We start from the raw sequence: 21819 nt of genomic DNA, 5'->3' as shown, positions 1-21819 counted from the left end.
ATTCTTTGTTGACATGCACTAAAGCTGAAGTAGTTCTGTTTACTGTGTTTATGTGAAGGTTACGTTGTGTTGACATGACAGAGTTTCATATTATATAGTAGGTCGCTATATACAGTACCAGTCAAAAGTTTGGACACACCTTCTCTTTAGTGGTTTTTCTTGATTATTTTTATTTTCTACATTGTAGATTAATACTGAAGACATTCAAACTATGAAGGAACACATATGGAATTATGTAGTGAACAAACCAGAATATGTTTTATATATTTTACCAACTCTACCTCTGCACAACAACTGATGGTCTCAAACACATTAAAAAAGCAAGAAATTCCAGAAATTAACTCTTGACAAGGCACAAACGTTAATTAAAAACCATTCCAGGTGGCTACCTCATGAAGCTGATTGAGAAAATGCCAAGAGTGTGCAAAGCTGTCATCAGAGCAAAATACGGCTACTTTAAAGAATCTAAAATATAAAACATATTCTGGTTTAACACTTTTTTTTTTGTTCACTACATAATTCCATGTGTTCCTTCATAGTTTGGATGTCTTCAGTATTAATCTACAATGTAGAAAAGAAAATAAAAAATCAAGAAAAACCACAGGAATGAGAAGGTGTGTCCAAACTTTTGACTGGTACTGTATACAGTAACAAACCAATAACCAGTAAGTAACAATTATACGAGCGTTCTTCAAAAAGTTTCTGCACTTTTTTAAAACTTTATTTATTAATAATTTCAAAAACAAATCACATCACTTTTCTACAGTCAACTTCCGATGCATTTTCCCCATCGTCATTCCAACTTTTTAATGACATGGTTGAGCGCGTAGTCACTGATGTACCACTGCTTTCATATCATCATCACATAAAAATCTTCTTCCTCTTAAAGCTTCTTTGAGCGGTCCAAAAAGGTGGAAATCAGATGGCGCTAAATCCGAACTATGAGCTCTCTCTCAGTATCTTAGACACAACCAATTACTACTCATCCCACCCTCATCGTTTCCAACCAAAATATAAGTGCAGATACTTTTTGAAGATCCCCTGTAAGTTATAAGTTAAAAGAATATGGCAAATTCAAATGTAATTGCATGTAATAAGTGATCCAACACATATCATCCCCAAAATAGAAATTGGGAAAAATAGTATTGGAATGTCTACAGTACTTTATTAATCCTTATATGTTGACTGAGGTGAAACTGACTATCCAGGTGAATATAATCACACAAATATGCTACATAAACAAAAGTAATGGATAAGACTCAGTGGTTAAGGCTCTGGATTATAAAGGAAGGTTTTTTTATACCCCAGCAAGCTGCTATTGTTTGGCCATGAAGCCAGTCAATTTGCCTCAAAGCATCTGTCAAAAAATATATATTATTGTACACCTCCACATTGCATCAGTATGGAATCACTCAACCTTTCATTCAAAATCTGGGCATTAATATGGAGCTGGTCACCTTTTAATGCTAAAACCACCTCAGATTTTTTTTTTTTCTAATGCTGAATAGTGTTTCAATGGTTTCTGCTCAAACCAGATGTGTTTGACTGCACTACTGTTGTGCAGTGTGATTAATCACTTTAGAATGTGTTTCCACAGCATCACAGTCCAGTGGTGTGTGCTTTGCACCAGTGATGCTAACATTGTGCATGGTGATTCTATTCCATATCGTGTGCATTTGTGTAGTCATAAAAACCTGATTAATAAAGATCTAGACAAACAGCTAGCTGAGCTGTTTTTGCTCCTAGACATTTCAATAGCAGCACTTGTTGAAATGGTGGCCAATGAAAGCAGAAAGTTATTGTTCCCTGTAAAGATGACATAGCTTGATTTGTCAACTGTATTTGTGTTGTATTTGCACATCTTTTCTGCAGACTTTGTATTAGTGCATTTTCTCATTGCAGCCGTAATTGATGATGACATTAGCTGTGATGTTGAAGGTTGGTTTTGTGCATTATTGGCAAATTTCTGTTTCTAATTACTTTTGTCTGCCTGGATGTTTAGGAGATGCACATTAATTAGGTTTTTAATATAGCTGTTTGTTTCATGCAGGTTTGTTCTGAATAAATATCATCCTGTCTGTTTCCTGGACTACATCATTGTGATAGAGCATCTATGTGTTGTGCCGTTCGGTCTCTGATTTTTAGCTTTCCTACTGAACTTTTTTTTTTTACTTTCAGCAATCCATATAATGTCAAAGCTGTGTTCATGATGAAGGTGCACTTTGACCTCTGTAGACAGTGCACTGTTTACTGTGTTGGTGTGTGGCACAATAAATCATTTAACTAGCTATTTTTACAACATGACCACAAATAAAAATTGCAGAAAGAAGGTCTAAAGGAGTGTTTAAATCAGAAATCAGTTATTGCTGTGAGCCATAGCAACACTATAATGTACTTTCTCTCTCTCTCTCTGTTTATAGAGGAAAGGCCAGACTGCTCTAAGGCCAGGTGTGAGGTGCAGTTCTCCCCACGTTGTCCCGAGGACTCTGTGCTGATTGAAGGTTACGCCCCGCCGGGCGAGTGCTGCCCTCTGCCTAGTCGCTGTGTTTGCAACCCTGCTGGGTGTCTGAGGAAAGTGTGCCAGCCTGGCTACCTCAACATCTTAGTGTCCAAAAGCTCTGGCAAACCTGGAGAGTGCTGCGACCTGTATGAGTGCAAACCAGGTAGGCATGTAAATTTGCTTCAGGAGATTGTACTAGAGTAAAATAACGCTTTCACACCACACAGTACTGTATAGCATGGTACAGTTATACATTTCTGATTGTCCTATTTATCAGGGTTCTAACAGTATTTAACAGGAACAAACATTGGCCAGCTATAATTTCTATTCTGTTAGACAGTATGACACTGTAATATTCAGTGCTAGTGCCAAGCTTGTCAAAAACTAGTGCCAAACTTATCAAAAAATCTAATTCCAGGTTTCAAAAAGCTCTAAACATCAGTCACACAAAATGTCCATTTAAGTATAACAACATATTTTGTAAGAGTAAAGCATTTTACCTGGTTAATTAATGGGTAATTTTCATAGCACTTTAGTAATTAATTACTTAGTTCTAAGTACTTCACTAGTGGAACAGATCATGCCCATCACTCCCCCCTAAACCTCTAAAGAAGTGCTCCTACTGTGCAATGGGAAATGGACACGGATTCTTGGCCAAGGTATGTATAGTTTAGTGATGCACTATAACATACTGTGTTGTGTGGTAGGAACATGGTAGGAAAGCAGGCATTTTGCAGTGTAGTGTATTCTATGTGAAAGCAGTGATGCCCCCCAGAAATTTTTCATAGGGGTGGCCAGATGGGGCCACTGAAAATCTTGGGGTGGCACACCAAAATGAAAAGCCATAACTACATTTCAGGAAATCTACTGTATTACTGTAGTATACAGACTAGTTGATAACTAATTATCTGATGTGCATAGACTAATACAGTACAATTATTTTACTGTACAACAACAATCCTGCACCAGAGAAACAAGACCGCGATTAACTGTGGCACATTAGTGAGGCAAACTCACCTGCACAGTACACCGTTATTATTGACTGAAAAAGACTGCACCTAATGAAACATATTAGAAAGAAGCATAGTATGCATATGCGAATCAATTCTCCATGGGGTGGCTGCTGGCGGGGCCAGCGATTTTATAAGGGTGATCGTGCCCCAACTCCAACTGTGCCCCAACTGTCTGTTCATTATAACTACATTGGTGAAACCGTCACACCAGGACACAACTTTACTTTGCATTAGTTAAAGTGGACAGGCTGATACCGTCCATCCTTGTGGCTCAGATAGCAGTCCAGCCTTTATCCAGCATTTAAGCTACACCTAACTTGAATTTTAATTATTACTGCCAGCTTTGTAAAATGTAATTTATAAAACGGATAGTTCCGGTCCTAAAATCTGATTGGCTGAGCCGCGTTCGAAGCCGTTGTAAAATCCCTGATAAACGCACACCTAGGACCACCTCACATCATTCCATATTGATACGCCACTGAAAAGAAAAAGTTAATTTTATGTTCGCCCTCATGTTGCCTAGCAACACTGTTAATCGAACTACCTTGCGTCGCGGAAGAATGCTTTATTGTAAGTTTATACACAATAAATACATTTATGAATTAAACATTGTTGTATTTATTGTATTTTATGTTGACCGCCGTTTTATAAAAGCAATAAGCCACTCGAGACCGTGCGTTACTGCTATGATTTTAGCACGGGGAATGACGTTTTTGGCACGCAGTAACGCACGGCCTCTGGTGGCTTATTGCTTTATTAACATTCCATAAGTCTACAGTAGTTTGCATCCTAGCCCATCAGAGCTAAATGTTAGCAAGTTACCCTAATTCCCCACTAGTATACTATAAAAAGCACAAACCATCTAAATCTACCATCTTTTTCTAATCATCTTTTTCTAATCTTGGTAAAAAAAAACAACCCAGATATCTTTGATAATTATTGTGTTAAATTACAAGGTCTAAGTAGTAATCTAATCAGTGGTGGACAATCCAGTAGCAAGGACAGCAGAGGGTGTGTGAACTATCTTAATTTGATTGCTGAAACACTGATTAAATTTTTTTTAATCCAAAGAAAGGTCTTTTAGTTTTAAGTCAAAAGCCAGCTAGCTAATGCTAGAGTTAGAATGCATTTTTGTGCTTTCTCAATCACAAATCTCATTTCTTAAAAAGTTGGAAAATGCACAGATTTTTCTTTTTCGCATTTTACAAAATGTCCAAACTTTTCCAGAAATGGGTCTTGTATGCTGTAATGAATGTATTTAATTTTGCCATTGTGTGGCCTCAGCTCCCCCCAGACATAACCAATCATGTCTGTATGTAGACGTCTGACTGACTGATAGAACCGCTGGAGATTCAAACCCTAGATATTCAAAAATCTTAAATTATTGTTGACGTTAAACAACTCATCCTTCTTATTAATACTGCTCATGTATCGATCATTCCTAGTGAACACGTAGATGTTATAGGTGTAACAGTTTGAATTCTTGTCCAGTAGAGTTTTATCGGGTACATTCTTCTCTGAATTCCAGCAGTGACATTTTATAATTTAGCAAGCTTGTCAGGGAGCAGCAGACGTGTGTGTGTACACACACCTATATATTCACGGTCACGTAAACCACTTGTTTTCTTGTCAAGACCTGTTGGCTGTACTAGTAAACAGAGTGACAGGCGAGCGGATGCTGGAATCGTTTCCATTTGTTTTACGTTTTCCGCACTTCACCCCAAACAACAGTGAGCCCTGAGCGTGAAATCATGAGCACATTATTTGTAATTTTGAGGATCTTACCATGTGTGTGGAGTTTTTTTAAGCAGTTGTGTGTTTGTGTGTGGGTGGGGGGCAGTTTTTAGCGTGGACTGCAGCACAGTGGAGTGTCCTCCTGTCCAACCAGTTCAGTGTCCGGCTGACAGCTATGAGACTCAGGTCAGACTGACAGCGGACGGCTGCTGCACACTACCCACCAGGTAAGTACACACACCCACGCCCCACTCTGTTTATGCACAAACAAACGCTGCACTGCTAAACAAAGCTTTTAGTTACATTATGCTGAGGGTTACAAGCCTAGGATTAGGTTAGGGTACAAAAGGTACAAGTCTAATTCCATAGTGCTGGAATATTAGTGGAATTCATGTGCCATTAAAATCTATTAAAAGCTGAAATTCAATTCAAAATACAGCTGAAATTCAATGCAGATGTGACATTAATTCTTAACAGTGTCAGTGTATTAGAGTCATAGTGTAGTATTATAGTGTCATGTACACCGATCAGCCATAACATTAAAACCACCTCCTTGTTTCTACACACATTGTCTATTTTATCAGCTCCACTTTGTAGTTCCAATTACAATTACTGACTGTAGTCCATCTGTGTCTCTGCATGCTTTGTTAGCCCCCTTTCATGCTGTTCTTCAATGGTCAGGACTCTCCCAGGACCACTACAGAGTAGGTATTATTTGGGTGGTGGATCATTCTCAGCACTGCAGTGACACTGACATGGTGGTGGTGTGTTAGTGTGTGTTGTGCTGGTATGAGTGGATCAGACACTGCAATGCTGATGTAGTTTTAACTCACTGTCACTGCTGGACTAAGAATAGTCCGCCAACAGCGTCCTGTGGGCAGCGTCCTGTGACCACTGATGAAGGTCTAGAAGATGACCAGCAGCAATAGATGAGCGATCGTCTCTGACTTTACATCTACAAGGTGGACCAACTAGGTAGGAGTGTGTAATAGAGTGGACACGGTATTTAAAAACTCTAGCAGTGCTGCTGTGTCTGATCCACTCATACCAGCACAACACACACTAACACACCACCACCATGTCATTGTCACTGCAGTGCTGACAATCATCCACCACCTAAATAATACCTGCTCTGTGGTGGTCCTGTGGGGGTCCTGACCATTAAAGAACAGGATGAAAGCAGGCTAAAAAGGTAAAAGAAATAGATGTCAATTACAGTCAGTAATTGTAGAGCTACAAAGTGCTTCTATATGGTAAGTGGAGCTGATAAAATGGACAGTAAGTGTAGAAACAAGGAGGTGGTTTTAATGTTATGGCTGATCAGTGTTTGTTATGTCACAGTGACATGAATAACATACTACAACATTAAGTAAACCCTTCACTAGACTGCTTTATGCTTCTGCACTTAAAAACCAGCAGTACGCGGGGATTTGCATTTCAGAAATGATATGCTAAATGTGTGAGAACTGAATGCAAGCCATCTTAAAATACAATCAGCTCAGCTATATTACATTCCCCTGTGTCATGCTTTTAAATGTGGCAGAAGTGAACAATAAGCTGACAGAACTGAATTTCAAAGACTGAATTAAACTGACTGCGACTGCACCACAGTATAGCAATGACATGCATTAAGTGCTAAAATTCCATAACAGTAATGTGAAAAACAAAAGATCAGATTATGAAAGCGTTAAGTCTCTGATGCTACATGTGATATCAGAATCAGAATACTTTATTGATCCCAGAGGGAAATTGCAGTTCTTACAGGCCAATGATATGACTAGTTATAGAGGAACTTTTTAAGGATTGTATGGGTGTTGGGTAATTTTGTTGGTTAAATCAAACAATTATTTTAAAAATGCTTTATTTTACATACATTTCCTTCTATAATTATTTAATAAGTGTGACAAATACAGTGTATCACAAAAGTGAGTACACCCCTCACATTTCTGCAGATATTTAAGTATATCATGGTACAACACTGACAAAATGACACTTTGACACAATGAAAAGTAGTCTGTGTGCAGCTTATATAACAGTGTAAATTTATTCTTCCCTCAAAATAACTCAATATACAGCCATTAATGTCTAAACCACCGGCAACAAAAGTGAGTACACCCCTTAGTGAAAGTTCCTGAAGTGTCAATATTTTGTGTGGCCACCATTATTTCCCAGAACTGCCTTAACTCTCCTGGGCAAGGAGTTCACCAGAGCTTCACAGGTTGCCACTGGAATGCTTTTCCACTCCTCCATGACGACATCACGGAGCTGGCGGATATTCGAGACTTTGCGCTCCTCCACCTTCCGCTTGAGGATGCCCCAAAGATGTTCTATTGGGTTTAGGTCTGGAGACATGCTTGGCCAGTCCATCACCTTTACCCTCAGCCTCTTCAATAAAGCAGTGGTCGTCTTAGAGGTGTGTTTGGGGTCATTATCATGCTGGAACACTGCCCTGCGACCCAGTTTCCGGAGGGAGGGGATCATGCTCTGCTCAGTATTTCACAGTACATATTGGAGTTCATGTGTTCCTCAATGAAATGTAACTCCCCAACACCTGCTGCACTCATGCAGCCCCAGACCATGGCATTCCCACCACCATGCTTGACTGTAGGCATGACACACTTATCTTTGTACTCCTCACCTGATTGCCACCACACATGCTTGAGACCATCTGAACCAAACAAATTAATCTTGGTCTCATCAGACCATAGGACATGGTTCCAGTAATCCATGTCCTTTGTTGACATGTCTTCAGCAAACTGTTTGCGGGCTTTCTTGTGTAGAGACTTCAGAAGAGGCTTCCTTCTGGGGTGACAGCCATGCAGACCAATTTGATGTAGTGTGCGGCGTATGGTCTGAGCACTGACAGGCTGACCCCCCACCTTTTCAATCTCTGCAGCAATGCTGACAGCACTCCTGTGCCTATCTTTCAAAGACAGCAGTTGGATGTGACGCTGAGCACGTGCACTCAGCTTCTTTGGATGACCAATGCGAGGTCTGTTCTGAGTGGACCCTGCTCTTTTAAAATGCTGGATGATCTTGGCCACTGTGCTGCAGCTCAGTTTCAGGGTGTTGGCAATCTTCTTGTAGCCTTGGCCATCTTCATGTAGCGCAACAATTCGTCTTTTAAGATCCTCAGAGAGTTCTTTGCCATGAGGTGCCATGTTGGAACTTTCAGTGACCAGTATGAGAGAGTGTGAGAGCTGTACTACTAAATTGAACATACCTGCTCCCTATGCACACCTGAGACCTAGTAACACTAACGAGTCACATGACATTTTGGAGGGAAAATGACAAGCAGTGCTCAATTTGGACATTTAGGGGTGTAGTCTCTTAGGGGTGTACTCACTTTTGTTGCCGGTGGTTTAGACATTAATGGCTGTATATTGAGTTATTTTGAGGGAAGAATAAATGTACACTGTTATATAAGCTGCACACAGACTACTTTTCATTGTGTCAGTGTCATTTTGTCAGTGTTGTCCCATGAAAAGATATACTTAAATATCTGCAGAAATGTGAGGGGTGTACTCACTTTTGTGATACACTGTATGTAATAACAAGCTATTGGAAGGGGGTAATTTTTTGAGTGCTGACTGATTACTGACATCTTTGTTTGTTACACAAAACCTTACACGATTATGTAAAATCATATTAAGCATTCGATTCAAGCATTTAAATTACAGCAGTCGATTAATTCAGTCATATTCAGTCCCTATACATTTTTTATCAGATTAGATTTTTAAAAATTACATTCTGGTCAGGCACAGAGCAATGCAGGAACACACTCGACAGGTAGCCAGTCCATAACAGACCAACACATACGCCTGCATTTCATTCACTCAGTCCATAACAGGCCAACACATACTCCTGCATTTCATTTACTCAGTCCATAACAGACCAACACATACGCCTGCTTTTCATTCACTCAGTCCATAACAGACCAACACATACTCATGCATTTCATTCACTCAGTCCATAACAGGCCAACACATACTCCTGCATTTCATTCACTCAGTCCATAACAGGCCAACACATACTCCTGCATTTCATTCACTCAGTCCATAACAGACCAACACATACTCCTGCATTTCATTCACTCAGTCCATAACAGACCAACACATACTCCTGCATTTCATTCACTCAGTCCATAACAGACCAACACATACTCCTGCATTTCATTCACTCAGTCCATAACAGACCAACACATACTCCTGCATTTCATTCACTCAGTCCATAACAGACCAACACATACGCCTGCATTTCATTCACTCAGTCCATAACAGACCAACACATACTCCTGCATTTCATTCACTCAGTCCATTACAGGCCAACACATACTCCTGCATTTCATTTACTCAGTCCATAACAGACCAACACATACGCCTGCATTTCATTCACTCAGTCCATAACAGACCAACACATACTCATGCATTTCATTCACTCAGTCCATAACAGGCCAACACATACTCCTGCATTTCATTCACTCAGTCCATAACAGGCCAACACATACTCCTGCATTTCATTCACTCAGTCCATAACAGACCAACACATACTCCTGCATTTCATTCACTCAGTCCATAACAGACCAACACATACTCCTGCATTTCATTCACTCAGTCCATAACAGACCAACACATACTCCTGCATTTCATTCACTCAGTCCATAACAGACCAACACATACTCCTGCATTTCATTCACTCAGTCCATAACAGACCAACACATACTCCTGCATTTCATTCACTCAGTCCATAACAGGCCAACACATACTCCTGCATTTCATTCACTGTCCATAACAGACCAACACATACTCCTGCATTTCATTCACTCAGTCCATAACAGGCCAACACATACTCCTGCATTTCATTCACTCAGTCCATAACAGACCAACACATACTCCTGCATTTCATTCACTCAGTCCATAACAGGCCAACACATACTCCTGCATTTCATTCACTCAGTCCATAACAGGCCAACACATACTCCTGCATTTCATTCACTCAGTCCATAACAGACCAACACATACTCCTGCATTTCATTCACTCAGTCCATAACAGGCCAACACATACTCCTGCATTTCATTCACTCAGTCCATAACAGACCAACACATACTCCTGCATTTCATTCACTCAGTCCATAACAGGCCAACACATACTCCTGCATTTCATTCACTCAGTCCATAACAGACCAACACATACTCCTGCATTTCATTCACTCAGTCCATAACAGGCCAACACATACTCCTGCATTTCATTCACTCAGTCCATAACAGACCAACACATACTCCTGCATTTCATTCACTCAGTCCATAACAGACCAACACATACTCCTGCATTTCATTCACTCAGTCCATAACAGGCCAACACATACTCCTGCATTTCATTCACTGTCCATAACAGACCAACACATACTCCTGCATTTCATTCACTCAGTCCATAACAGACCAACACATACTCCTGCATTTCATTCACTCAGTCCATAACAGACCAACACATACTCCTGCATTTCATTCACTGTCCATAACAGACCAACACATACTCCTGCATTTCATTCACTCAGTCCATAACAGACCAACACATACTCCTGCATTTCATTCACTCAGTCCATAACGGACCAACACATACTCCTGCATTTCATTCACTGTCCATAACAGACCAACACATACTCCTGCATTTCATTCACTCAGTCCATAACAGACCAACACATACTCCTGCATTTCATTCACTCAGTCCATAACGGACCAACACATACGCCTGCATTTCATTCACTCAGTCCATAACAGACCAACACATACTCCTGCATTTCATTCACTCAGTCCATAACAGACCAACACATACTCCTGCATTTCATTCACTCAGTCCATAACGGACCAACACATACTCCTGCATTTCATTCACTCAGTCCATAACAGACCAACACATACTCCTGCATTTCATTCACTCAGTCCATAACAGGCCAACACATACTCCTGCATTTCATTCACTCAATCCATAAGACCAACACATACTCCTGCATTTCATTCACTCAGTCCATAACAGACCAACACATACTCCTGCATTTCATTCACTCAGTCCATAACAGGCCAACACATACTCCTGCATTTCATTCACTCAGTCCATAACAGACCAACACATACTCCTGCATTTCATTCACTCAGTCCATAACAGGCCAACACATACTCCTGCATTTCATTCACTCAGTCCATAACAGACCAACACATACGCCTGCATTTCATTCACTCAGTCCATAACAGACCAACACATACTCCTGCATTTCATTCACTCAGTCCATAACAGACCAACACATACTCCTGCATTTCATTCACTCAGTCCATAACAGGCCAACACATACTCCTGCATTTCATTCACTCAGTCCATAACAGACCAACACATACTCCTGCATTTCATTCACTCAGTCCATAACAGGCCAACACATACTCCTGCATTTCATTCACTCAGTCCATAACAGACCAACACATACTCCTGCATTTCATTCACTCAGTCCATAACAGGCCAACACATACTCCTGCATTTCATTCACTCAGTCCATAACAGACCAACACATACTCCTGCATTTCATTCACTCAGTCCATAACAGGCCAACACATACTCCTGCATTTCATTCACTCAGTCCATAACAGACCAACACATACTCCTGCATTTCATTCACTCAGTCCATAACAGACCAACACATACTCCTGCATTTCATTCACTCAGTCCATAACGGACCAACACATACTCCTGCATTTCATTCACTCAATCCATAACAGACCAACACATACTCCTGCATTTCATTCACTCAGTCCATAACAGACCAACACATACTCCTGCATTTCATTCACTCAGTCCATAACAGACCAACACATACTCCTGCATTTCATTCACTCAGTCCATAACAGACCAACACATACTCCTGCATTTCATTCACTCAGTCCATAACAGACCAACACATACTCCTGCATTTCATTCACTCAGTCCATAACAGACCAACACATACGCCTGCATTTCATTCACTCAGTCCATAACAGGCCAACACATACTCCTGCATTTCATTCACTCAGTCCATAACGGACCAACACATACGCCTGCATTTCATTCACTCAGTCCATTACAGACCAACACATACTCCTGCATTTCATTCACTCAGTCCATAACAGACCAACACATACTCCTGCATTTCATTCACTCAGTCCATAACAGACCAACACATACTCCTGCATTTCATTCACTCAGTCCATAACAGACCAACACATACGCCTGCATTTCATTCACTCAGTCCATAACAGACCAACACATACTCCTGCATTTCATTCACTCAGTCCATAACAGACCAACACATACTCCTGCATTTCATTCACTCAGTCCATAACAGACCAACACATACTCCTGCATTTCATTCACTCAGTCCATAACAGACCAACACATACTCCTGCATTTCATTCACTCAGTCCATAACAGACCAACACATACTCCTGCATTTCATTCACTCAGTCCATAACAGACCAACACATACGCCTGCATTTCATTCACTCAGTCCATAACAGACCAACACATACTCCTGCATTTCATTCACTCAGTCCATAACAGACCAACACATACTCCTGCATTTCATTCACTCATTCACACCTAGAGGCAGTTCTGAGTAGCCAGTCCACTTTATGCATACTCTAAGGAGGGGAGAGGAAACAAGAGTACCCAAATTAAACCAACGTGGACATGGGAAGAATGCGCCAGGATTGGACAGATATTGTATTTTATTAGTCACAGTTTAGTAATTGTTGAATGATTAGAGTGGTAGCTCTAGAAAAAAGATGCTAGTCAAAGTCAAACATTTCAGCTTAGTGAGTTATCCAATAACTAGAAAAAACAACCATAAAGCGCATGTAAACTAGTTTATGTTATACTAACATATAAAATAATATAAACAGGTTGCATATAATGTACGACAGGTTCATTTGCTGTCTTGTGGTCATTTCAGTTGTTTCATTTACATTTATGGCATTTATTAGACACTTTTATTTAAAGCGACTTACAGTTGTAGGTGAATGAATACAATAAAAGCAACTAAGGGTTAAGGGCCTTGTTCAGGGCCCCAACATTGGCAACTTGGCAGAAGGGGACCTGAACCAAGAACCAGTCTGATTATTAGTCTGTTACCCTAACTACTGAGCTACCACAGCCCTAGACGATGGGCAAACACAAGGCCACTTTCACAAACACAATTTTTATTTAGAATAAATTGTTTGCATGTGAATGATCACTTTAATCACATTGAGTTAAATGTCCAAGTAAAAGTTTTTTCAATTTGCAAAACAATTTTCAGATTAACAAAGATAACTTGTAATCATGAACACTGAGGTACAAACACTTTAATTAAAAGGCGGTGAAACAGGGTAAAAACAGGAAAAGCAATGATGAGTCTTGTGTTTAGTTCTGCCAAGGTTAACATGCAGCTCAGAGGAATATAATGTAGCTGAGCTGGTTGCTGTACAAAGTGGAAAGCATTCCATTTATTTTATTTTATAAGCAATGTGTAATATTTTTGGGGGTTTTTTTTAGTAAAGGGAAAAAGTAATAAAAGGTTTTTTTTTCTTCTTCATAATAAACAACTTTGTGTACTGTAATACTTTTATTGGCTCAGGTTTTTTTGAGTGCTTCGTGTAAAACAAAACCCAGGATATAAAAGCGAACTAATAAACCAACATGCAACCTGATTTAAAACTAAACAGCATGTATCTTTTATTTTCTTTCTTAATTCTCTTAGGTGTGAGTGTTTGCCCAGCGTCTGCACCTTTCCACAGTGCTCTGCGGGAACGTCGCCCCGCTTGGTCTCCCGTGGCGACGGAACACCAGGGAGTTGCTGCGATGTCTACGAGTGTGTCAACGGTAGGTCTTGTTTGATTTGTGTCGTGTGTGTGAGAGGCGTATCGTTGAAGTGTGCACTGAGAATCGCTGAACATGGACAAGAGGCCAGGAACACTGGCTGTTTACTAAGGTCAAGTGAGAGGCTTATGTGAGTGATGTGTGTTTGCAAAGATAATAACTGCACTGTGTGGAAGCTTGTTAGCAATGAAAACAGCAAGCTCATTTACACAGCTCAGACACACTTACTGACTAGTTAGAGATTGTTTTAGAGATTTTTCTTGGAAACAAAAATCCACAGCAATGTACAAACCCTATTTCCAGAATAATTGGGACACTTTTTAAAAGTGCATTTAAAAAAACTGATTTGTTAAATGTTTGACTGATAAAAGTACAAAGACTTGTGTGTTCACTGACAAACCTAATTGTATTAAACAGCAATAGAATGTAACAAACAAAAAAAGTTGGGACAGAGGCTGGAAGGTTCCACAATTAGCAGTTTAACTGATAACAGGTATATAAAAGAAGCATCCACCAAAAGCTTAGTCTTTGCAAGTAAGGATGGATCGTTATTTACCATTTTGTGCCAAACTTCATAAAATAATTCAGTTAGTTCAATGTTTCTCAGCACAAGTCTGTTTATTAGGATTTTAACATCATGTTTTACACACTTTTGGTTACAATAAATGACAGGAACAATAGTTACTCATTTCACAAGGTTATATCGAACACAGTCATGGACAATTTTGTATCTCCAGTTCACCTCACTTACATGTCTTTGGACTGTGGGAGGAAACCCCCGCAGACACGGGGAGAACATGCAAACTCCACACAGAAAGGACCCGGACCACCCCCACCTGGGGATCGAACCCAGGACCTTCTTGCTGTGAGGCGACAGTGCTACCGTGCCGCCCTTCTCAGCACAAGATTGCCAAAAAGAACTTGATCGTTTACAGTTCATAATATCATGAAAAGATTCAGGGAGTCAGGGCAAATCTTGGTGCAGAAACCACTGCTGAACGTGTGTGACCATCGAGTCTGGTGGTATTGCCATGCTACCATAATGTATGTAGCCACATGGGCTTGGGAGTACTTCCCCTCAACAGACCACCACCCACATGGCATCATATGCCTCACATTGGCAGTTACTAGCAAGATAGCTAGTAAGATTCTAATTCTTGATAGCTACGATAGCTGGCTAGCATTTTTTAATGCACCACCAACACAGTGCCATTTTTAGCTAGTAATAAAAAATAAAAATAAAAAAGAGTAACCTTGTTTAAGTTTTTATGATCTGATGTGTCATGATTGGCTACACTGTTATCCTACACAAACATTTGTACTATCTTTAATGCAAACTCGTTTGCTTTGACCTTTAGAAAGGCTTGTTTAAGGGTGCATGCTGTGCTTAATATTTAGTAGCTACATGTCCATCACATTATCAGCTTGACATAGAGACACAGTGGTGTGCTTTAAGTAATAAGAAAACGGGTTATCTGGAAAACCCTTGACCGTCATCCTTGGATTTTGTTTATGCAGAAGATAAAAAGGTTTATGCCTAAGAGATGGCACAAAAAGTCTAACTTTGGAAGGACCTTTTAGATTAACACTGAATATCTCATTTCTGGGATTATTTTTACATATAATAATCTAGACAAGACTCTTTAGTCTTTACCTGTACAGGAACGCACAGTACATCAAAAATTACAAATATGATGTATTCAGGTGGAACTAAAATCACAGTGATACTCTAGTAATAACTACATTAACACATGTCAAAACTGCTGTTGGCTCCTGCTGCCCTCTCATTGGGATATTGTGACTATTTTTATCTTGGACAATGACACAGGTCTCTATGAAAAGGAGTTCAAGAGAACATAATTGGCCCTGCTTTCTGGGTAGAAGGAATAGCATTCAGCACTGTTATATTGATGTGTGCTTATGTCTACTGAACAGGGCCAATTGTGCTCTTTTAAAGAAAAGAGGGTTTTAAAAAAAAATAAGGTTCAACAAGAGCAATAATAATAAAAATAATAATAACATCAGAATAGGGCTTAAGATAAAAAGTAGAGCAAGGCAAGTTGAAAACAAAAGATTCAGTTTGTAAGACATTCAGTGGGTCACAATATACACTGGTGTATTCACACTTCACTATCAGGAAAATAAAGCAGTGGATGGACACATAAAAATGCTCAATTCAAAACAATTGCACCTCCCCTGCAGGTGTTTATTTTCCCCGTGTTATCCTACAGAAAAGCCTGCGGCACACCCCGCACTTAAGAGCATTTAATACAATTCTTCCTGACTTTATGCCTGACAGATGAAAAAAAGGAAGGAACAGCCCTGCCTTTCATAACACGTAGTACATTACCAGTCACATACGCACACAAACGCAACGCAGCAAGTGCAAACATCTGTGCTATGATGAAGAGCCAGGGTGTGTGTCATCTCAGTGGCGTGCTGTGAAGTAGCCCCGTGTCTGGCGTCTGATTAGAGAACAAAGAGGCAGGGCTCAAGATCAGCCTAGAAAAGCATCAAAGCCCCGGAAACAGAACAACACTTTGATTGAACATCTGGCTGCTGGTGGTTAATCTGGGCACTGAGCCTGTATTAATATCGCACAGCCTTAGGGGGAAGCAGAGAGAGTGAAGGATGAAGGATGAACTCATTTGCATGGCTGTAAACCTATACCACAATCAATAAGAAACAGCTGGCCTGCTTACATCATCAGCTGTACACTGCAATTCCAAAAATCTTACCTGGGCTGAAGATCAGCAAACAAAAATGCAACTAACAAACAGTACTGAAGAGCATAGCATGACCCAGCCACTCCTGAACACACGTCAAAATGAAAGGTGTTACAGGTGTTTATTCTGTTAGTACTGGAATCAGACAAACATGTGGGTGGCTCTGATAAAATGTCTGTATCTGTATCTGCTCGTTACGGTCCAGTTAGCCAAGATAGAGAAAGAGCACACAGTTCTCGATCAGACTCACCCCCTCAGTCACCTATACACTGACTCGACAGTGATAAGATCTGTATGTGTTCTGCCTTCAGGAGCATTCCTGCTTTTTTTATTATTTTTTTTTATTTTATTCAAACATGCAGTTAACCCTTTAGGTGCAGCTAAATCTAATATTTTGTTCAGAGTATAATCATTAAAAAAAAAAAGAAAGATAGTTTTACATTTTTTCCTACAACATTTGGCTAAGGTCAGGAAAAAAAGCCAACCACAGGAGCAACAGGTAGTCAGGATAGTCTCACCAAGAATCACCAGGTCTGCCATGAATTAGAAGCTGCTAAAATACAGGTGTGGTGTCACCATCCACATTAAAGCCAACTTTACACCGATCAGCCATAACATTAAAACCACCTCCTTTTTTCTACACTCACTGTCCATTTTATCAGCTCCACTTACCATATAAGAGCACTTTGAAGTTCTTCAAGTACTGACTGTAGTCTATCTGTTTCTCTACATACTTTTTTAGCCTGCTTTCATTCTGTTCTTCAATGGTCAGGATAGGGCTGTCGCACTAACCGCAATTTTGAAATACCGCGGTATAGACCAGCCAACCGCAGGGCATGTCAAGCAACCTTGACATTATACCTACTAAATAGATGGTTAATAGTGGCGCGACAACCAGGCTAGATTTCCTCTGCTCTCTAAAGTCGCATGCAGGTACAGTACCCGTGTATTAGTGCAACGAGCACACACACCATCAGAGAGAGTTTTAGTGCCGTCGGGAACATCGCTAACCCACTCAGATCCTCTCTGGAACCACATCAGGTGAACATTTTTCTAGCGCGCATGATAACGCAGGTTTAAGGTCTTACAGACTTTATTCTTTTTTTTTTTTAACCATATTTTGATTAGATGTGCATATAAAATATTTAGCCTAAACACTTTTTTTGTTTGTTTTACAGTGTATATCTATCGTAGGCTAGAAGCTAAATTTAAACCTTTTTTTAATAGAGAAAACACGTGCACTTATTGCGCATCTTAGCTCTGTTCTGTATTTAACAATAAACACGCATTTGATTAGTCCTAAAGCTGTCTCATCTTTGTCATTATAAAGCAATAATATACAAAATCATAGCCTAACAATAAAGCTCTAAAATCCAGATAAATTAAGTAATTTAAAAAAAAAAAAAAAAAAAAAAAAAAAATATATATATATATATATATGGCGATAATATCGCATACCGCAGTGTTGAGCCGCGCTAAATACCGAAAGGGGAAATTCTTTCACCGCGACAGCCCTAGGTCAGGACCCCTACAGGACCACCACAGATCAGGTATTATTGAGGTGGTGGATCATTCTCAGCACTGCAGTGACACTGACATGGTGGTGGTGAGTGGATCAGACACAGCAGCGCTGCTGGAGTTTTTAAATACCGTGTCCACTTACTGTCCACTCTATTAGACACTCCTACCTAGTTGGTCCACCTTGTAGATGTAAAGTCAGAGACGATCGCTCATCTATTGCTGCTGTTTGACTCGGTCATCTTCTACACCTTCATCAGTGGTCACAGGACGCTGCCCACGGGGCACTGTTGGCTCAATGTTTTTGGTTGGTGGACTATTCTCAGTCCAGCAGTAACAGTGATGTGTTTAAAAACTCCAGCAGCGCTGCTGTGTCTTATCCACTCATACCAGCACAACACACACTAACACACCACCACCATTGTCAGTGTCACTGCAGTGCTGAGAATGATCCACCTCCCAAATAATATCTGCTCTGTGGTGGTCCCGGGAGAGTCCTGACCATTAAAGAACTGAATGAAAGGGGGCTAACAAAACATACAGAGAAACAGATGGACTACAGTCAGTAATCGTAGAACTACAAAGTGCTTCTACATGGTAAGTGGAGCTGATATAATGAACAGTGAATGTAGAAACAAGTAGGTGGTTTTAATGTTATGGCTGATCGTGTACATTGCCATTATTAATTTGATTTTATTTACATAAGTGTGTTTCAAGCAGAAAAAAACTAGCAGAAATAAGTAAAAGCTGAAGACTGGTATGACATGACATGAAATTCAGGTACAAACCAGATCAGCCAAAATAAAAAAATAAATAAGATGATTGTGTTTTTAAAAAAGAAATTTCTGCTTTGGGTTTTTAAAACCCTGAGCTCCATCCTTTGCTGCTATAATAGCCTTGGTTGTTCTGGGAAAACTTTTCATTTATTTCAGAAATGATCTAAGTCAGTGGTCAACCAGGGGGCCTCAGTGAGCCTAGAGGGGGTCCTGCTGCATTTAATTGAGAAGAAATCACATGTATGGGGTGGGAAAATCAATAGGCTATGGGGATACAGGAGATTTCTTATAGATACACACTGATCAGGTATAACAGTATGACCACCTCCTTGTTTCTACACTCACTGTCTATTTTATCAGCTCTACTTACCATATAGAAGCACTTTGTAGTTCTACAATTACTGACTGTAGTCCATCTGTTTCTCTACATACCTTTTTAGCCTGCTTTCACCCTGTTCTTCAGTGGTCAGGACCCCCACAGGACCACCACAGAGTAGGTATTATTTGGGTGGTGGATCATTCTCAGCACTGCAGTGTGTGTTGTGCTGGTATGAGTGGATTAGACACAGCAATGCTGATGAGGTTTTTAAACATCTCACTGAGAATAGTCCACCAACCAAAAACATCCAGCCAACAGCGCCCCGTGGGCAGTGTCCTGTGACCACTGATGAAGGTCTAGAAGATGACCGACTCAAACAGTAGCAATAGATGAGCGATCGTCTCTGACTTTACATCTACAAGGTGGACCAACTAGGTAGGAGTGTCTTATAGAGTGGACAGTGAGTGGACACGGTATTTAAAAACTCCAGCAGCGCTGCTGTGTCTTATCTACTCATACCAGCACAACACACACTAACACACCACCACCATGTCATTGTCACTACAGTGCTGACAATCATCCACCACCTAAATAATACCTGCTCTGTGGTGGTCCTCACCATTGAAGAACAGGGTGAAAGCAGGCTAAAACAGTATGTAGAAAAACAGATGGACTACAGTCAGTAATTGTAGAACTATAAAGTGCTTCTATATGGTATGTGGAGCTGATAAAATGGACAGTGTGTGTAAAAACCAGGAGGTGGTTTTAATATTATGGCTGATCGGTGTATAGATCTATTTTAAACTACCTATAGCCTATGTTGGGTCTTTGAGAATGGACGTATTTGATTAGCCCAGCACAGATGTGCAAAAGTCAATAGATGGCAACTACGAAATATACAGATTCAGTTGATCAGATCCCGCTGAGGTAAACCAAGGTGAGAAAGCTTCCACCACCAGTAACCAGAACTAAACCATCTACATCAACAAAAATCAGAAAATACTAAGATAAAATACCTTCAGCATGGATTCACTAAATTTCCTATGAGCAAGATCTCAATACCTTTTGTCATTCTTGCTGAAAGCGTAACAATAACAAGAGGCTTGAACCCGGCAACCTTTTGATTACTAGTTCAGTACCATAACCACTGAGCTACTGCTGCCCCACTATTCTCGTGCCTCACTACTCTCACACATTTTAAAATTGATAGATACGATGCAGGTCAGTCCAGTTCTTTTACACTAAAATAGACTTTGCTCCGTACATGTCATGCTGAAACAGAACTGTTACACTGTTACCAGAACATTTCCCCATCTTTTCACTGGAACCAACTCAAATAATTCAAAACAATCCATGGTTCCAAATGTAACAGCTGGAACTGTGGTAACCAGCCATATCTACTGGTTCAGAAGTTCAGATTCATCCATTGAACTGTCAAATAATAAAGCATGATTGATCACTTCAGCAAATGTTTCCACTGCTACAGAGGTCAGTGCTGTTGTACTTCACACCATTTCAGCAAACATCTAGAATTGTGCACATGATCGTAGACGTGTGTAGCAGCTCTGCTATGTAACGTCTCGATTTGATATGCACCGATAACGCTAATAGAAGCGGTCGAGTATGTGTTGCAACCAAGGACAGCCAACCTGCACTTTTGATTCCATTTTGTGAGCGTGTATGACTTACTGCTCCGCAGCGGAGCTGTTTTCCAGTAACAAGATTTACAAGTGACCAGGGCATCATCTTCCACATGGCAGTGATTTGTCAGAAAGGGATCCTTTGACAGAGTGATTTTACAAGTGACCGTGCAGATATGACCAGCGCGCATGGTTGTCCATGGAGAACGCATGGCTATATGCTTGATTTAATGCACCAGTCCTAAACTTACTTCACTGAAAAATTGAACACATGCTTTAAAGTACATTTTTTATATATACACTTGAGGACAAAATTATTAGCCCCCCTATGAAATTTAAAGTTATTTCAAAATTTCCCAAAGTCCTTTTATAACAGAGCAAGGATTTTTCAATATAGCATTTCTAAACATACTAGGTTTCTTTAGAAAGCATAAATTATTTTTATTTGCTTACTATAACAGAACTATTTCAAAAGAAACAAAAATCACCGGGGTCAATATTATTAGCCCCCTTAAGAACTGACTTTTTATTGAGCCATAGCACAAACCACTGTTGTGCAATGGTGTGCTTTAACTTTGTAATGATGAAAGCTCATTAAATCAAGTCACAGCTGAGGGTTATCTCCCAATTTACACACAGTATAAAAGCTTCAGTAAGCATTTGAGCTGTCACTTGAGAAAGCATCATGCCAAAAACTAAAGAAATCAGTTTAGACT

General features: G+C 40.1%; 1 protein-coding gene across 1 annotated transcript in view; it reads left to right on the top strand.

Annotated features, from left to right (window-relative positions):
* Window positions 1-21819, top strand: part of crim1 (cysteine rich transmembrane BMP regulator 1 (chordin-like)) — a 149652-nt gene that overhangs the window by 59600 nt on the left and 68233 nt on the right. Inside the window, exons 3-5 of the mRNA XM_063006926.1 lie at window positions 2421-2663; window positions 5354-5474; window positions 14006-14127. Coding sequence (XP_062862996.1) covers window positions 2421-2663; window positions 5354-5474; window positions 14006-14127 — 486 coding nt within the window. The remainder of the gene's footprint in view (window positions 1-2420; window positions 2664-5353; window positions 5475-14005; window positions 14128-21819) is intronic.

Source organism: Trichomycterus rosablanca, chromosome 13, assembly GCF_030014385.1.
Source record: "Trichomycterus rosablanca isolate fTriRos1 chromosome 13, fTriRos1.hap1, whole genome shotgun sequence".
Taxonomy (NCBI): domain Eukaryota; kingdom Metazoa; phylum Chordata; class Actinopteri; order Siluriformes; family Trichomycteridae; genus Trichomycterus; species Trichomycterus rosablanca.
The sequence above is the reverse complement of the archived record's forward strand: the minus strand, read 5'-3'. Positions and strand labels throughout refer to the sequence as shown.